The 1,525-nt window shown below is 37.7% G+C and overlaps 1 protein-coding gene across 1 annotated transcript in view; it reads right to left on the reverse strand.

Moving 5' to 3' along the window:
- Positions 1-240: 240 nt before the first annotated feature.
- Positions 241-1,525, reverse strand: part of LOTGIDRAFT_176100 (hypothetical protein) — a gene marked incomplete at both ends in the record, with an annotated part of 16,201 nt that continues 14,916 nt past the window's right edge. Inside the window, one exon of the mRNA XM_009066265.1 lies at positions 241-333. Coding sequence (XP_009064513.1) covers positions 241-333 — 93 coding nt within the window. The remainder of the gene's footprint in view (positions 334-1,525) is intronic.

The raw sequence follows: 1,525 nt of genomic DNA on the forward strand, positions 1-1,525 counted from the left end.
TTGGTGGTGCTTCCAAGACAAGATTATCGCGTCCCGACAGGATTTATAATGTCAAACAAGTTTAATAATTGTCTCTGATAGTTTTATCATCTGTAAGACAGACCGTCATCATCCAATCAGATTCATTTTCCTTTCAATTACATGATCTTCACATGATTATTGACATAGTGGATAACGACCCAATGGAGATTTTTGTCTACCCATGTGCACTTGCCGGTCGTTGAAACTCAAGACCAGACTTTAATTGGCAGCAAAAGTCTCCCACCAAGAATACTCGAATCTAGAGTAAAATCTCACATGAGCCAGTACTTCCAAGAAAAGATTATCGCGTCCCTGACAGGATTTATAATATCAAACAAGTTTGATAATTGTCTCTGATAGTTTTATCATCTGTAAGACAGACCGTCATCATCCAATCAGATTCATTTTCCTTTCAATTACATGATCTTCACATGATTATCAACAATGTGGAAAACGACCGACTGGAGATTTTTGTCTACTCGTGTGCCTGCAGCCAGTTGTTGAAACTCAAGACCAGGCTTTAATTAGTGGCAAAAAGTCCAAGATCAAGACTGCTCCTTGCTTGCACTGTAAGACTAACAGTACTTTTTTGAGGTTGATATTCCAATTCAAAAAAACTTTTTACTTTGCTCAGACAATAATAACTTGTTCTCTGAAAATGTTTAAAAAGTATCACAAATTCAAGGTATACCAGAGTTTTTAAGTCACAAGGTGTCCTAGAAGTTTGAGAATGCTTTTGAGTTACTAGCCGAACTTCAAGTGACGTAAATTTGAGCTGGTAAAACTTTATCGGCGTATCCAATTTTCAATGCTATTAAGGATAATCCTACATCTTTTTCCTATAGAAAAACTTCCAACTTTCAGAGCCGTGGTTAATTAGTGCTCAACAGATCTTTTTTCCAATTGTGTTTTCAATATAGTGAAAGGGACAATACATCAAAGACACACCAAACATTTTGGGACAAATGGTTTAGACATAAAACAACATTTTTTCAATGATCACGAATAACATATTTAAAGATATAGAAAAAAACAACATCGTGAAACGTAACATCTGTGATGGCTTAAGTTTACTTGTGAGAAGATATTGTGCAAAATAGTGCGACATTTACGTACATCAGTACAACATTTACATGTGCAATAGGCATTTGACAAATATTATATACAAAATGGCCTTGGAATACCTCAGTTGGTTTCCTTAGCGAGTTGGAGTCTGCTAGGACAGTGGAATAGCTCAGTCAGTAGCAAGTTGGATTGTCATCTGCTAGGACAGTGGAATAGCTCAGTCAGTAGCGAGTTGGATTGTCGTCTGATAGGACAGTGGAATAGCTCAGTCAGTAGCGAGTTGGATTCTCCTCTGCTAGGACAGTGGAATAGATCAGTCAGTAATGAGTTAGATTGTCGTCTGCTAGGGCAGTGGAATAACTCAGTCAGTAGCGAGTTGGATTGTCGTCTGCTAGGACAGTAGAATAGCTCAGTCAGTAGTGAGTTGGATTGTTGTCTG

Source organism: Lottia gigantea (genome assembly GCF_000327385.1).
Source record: "Lottia gigantea unplaced genomic scaffold LOTGIsca_748, whole genome shotgun sequence".
Lineage (NCBI taxonomy): Eukaryota > Metazoa > Mollusca > Gastropoda > Lottiidae > Lottia > Lottia gigantea.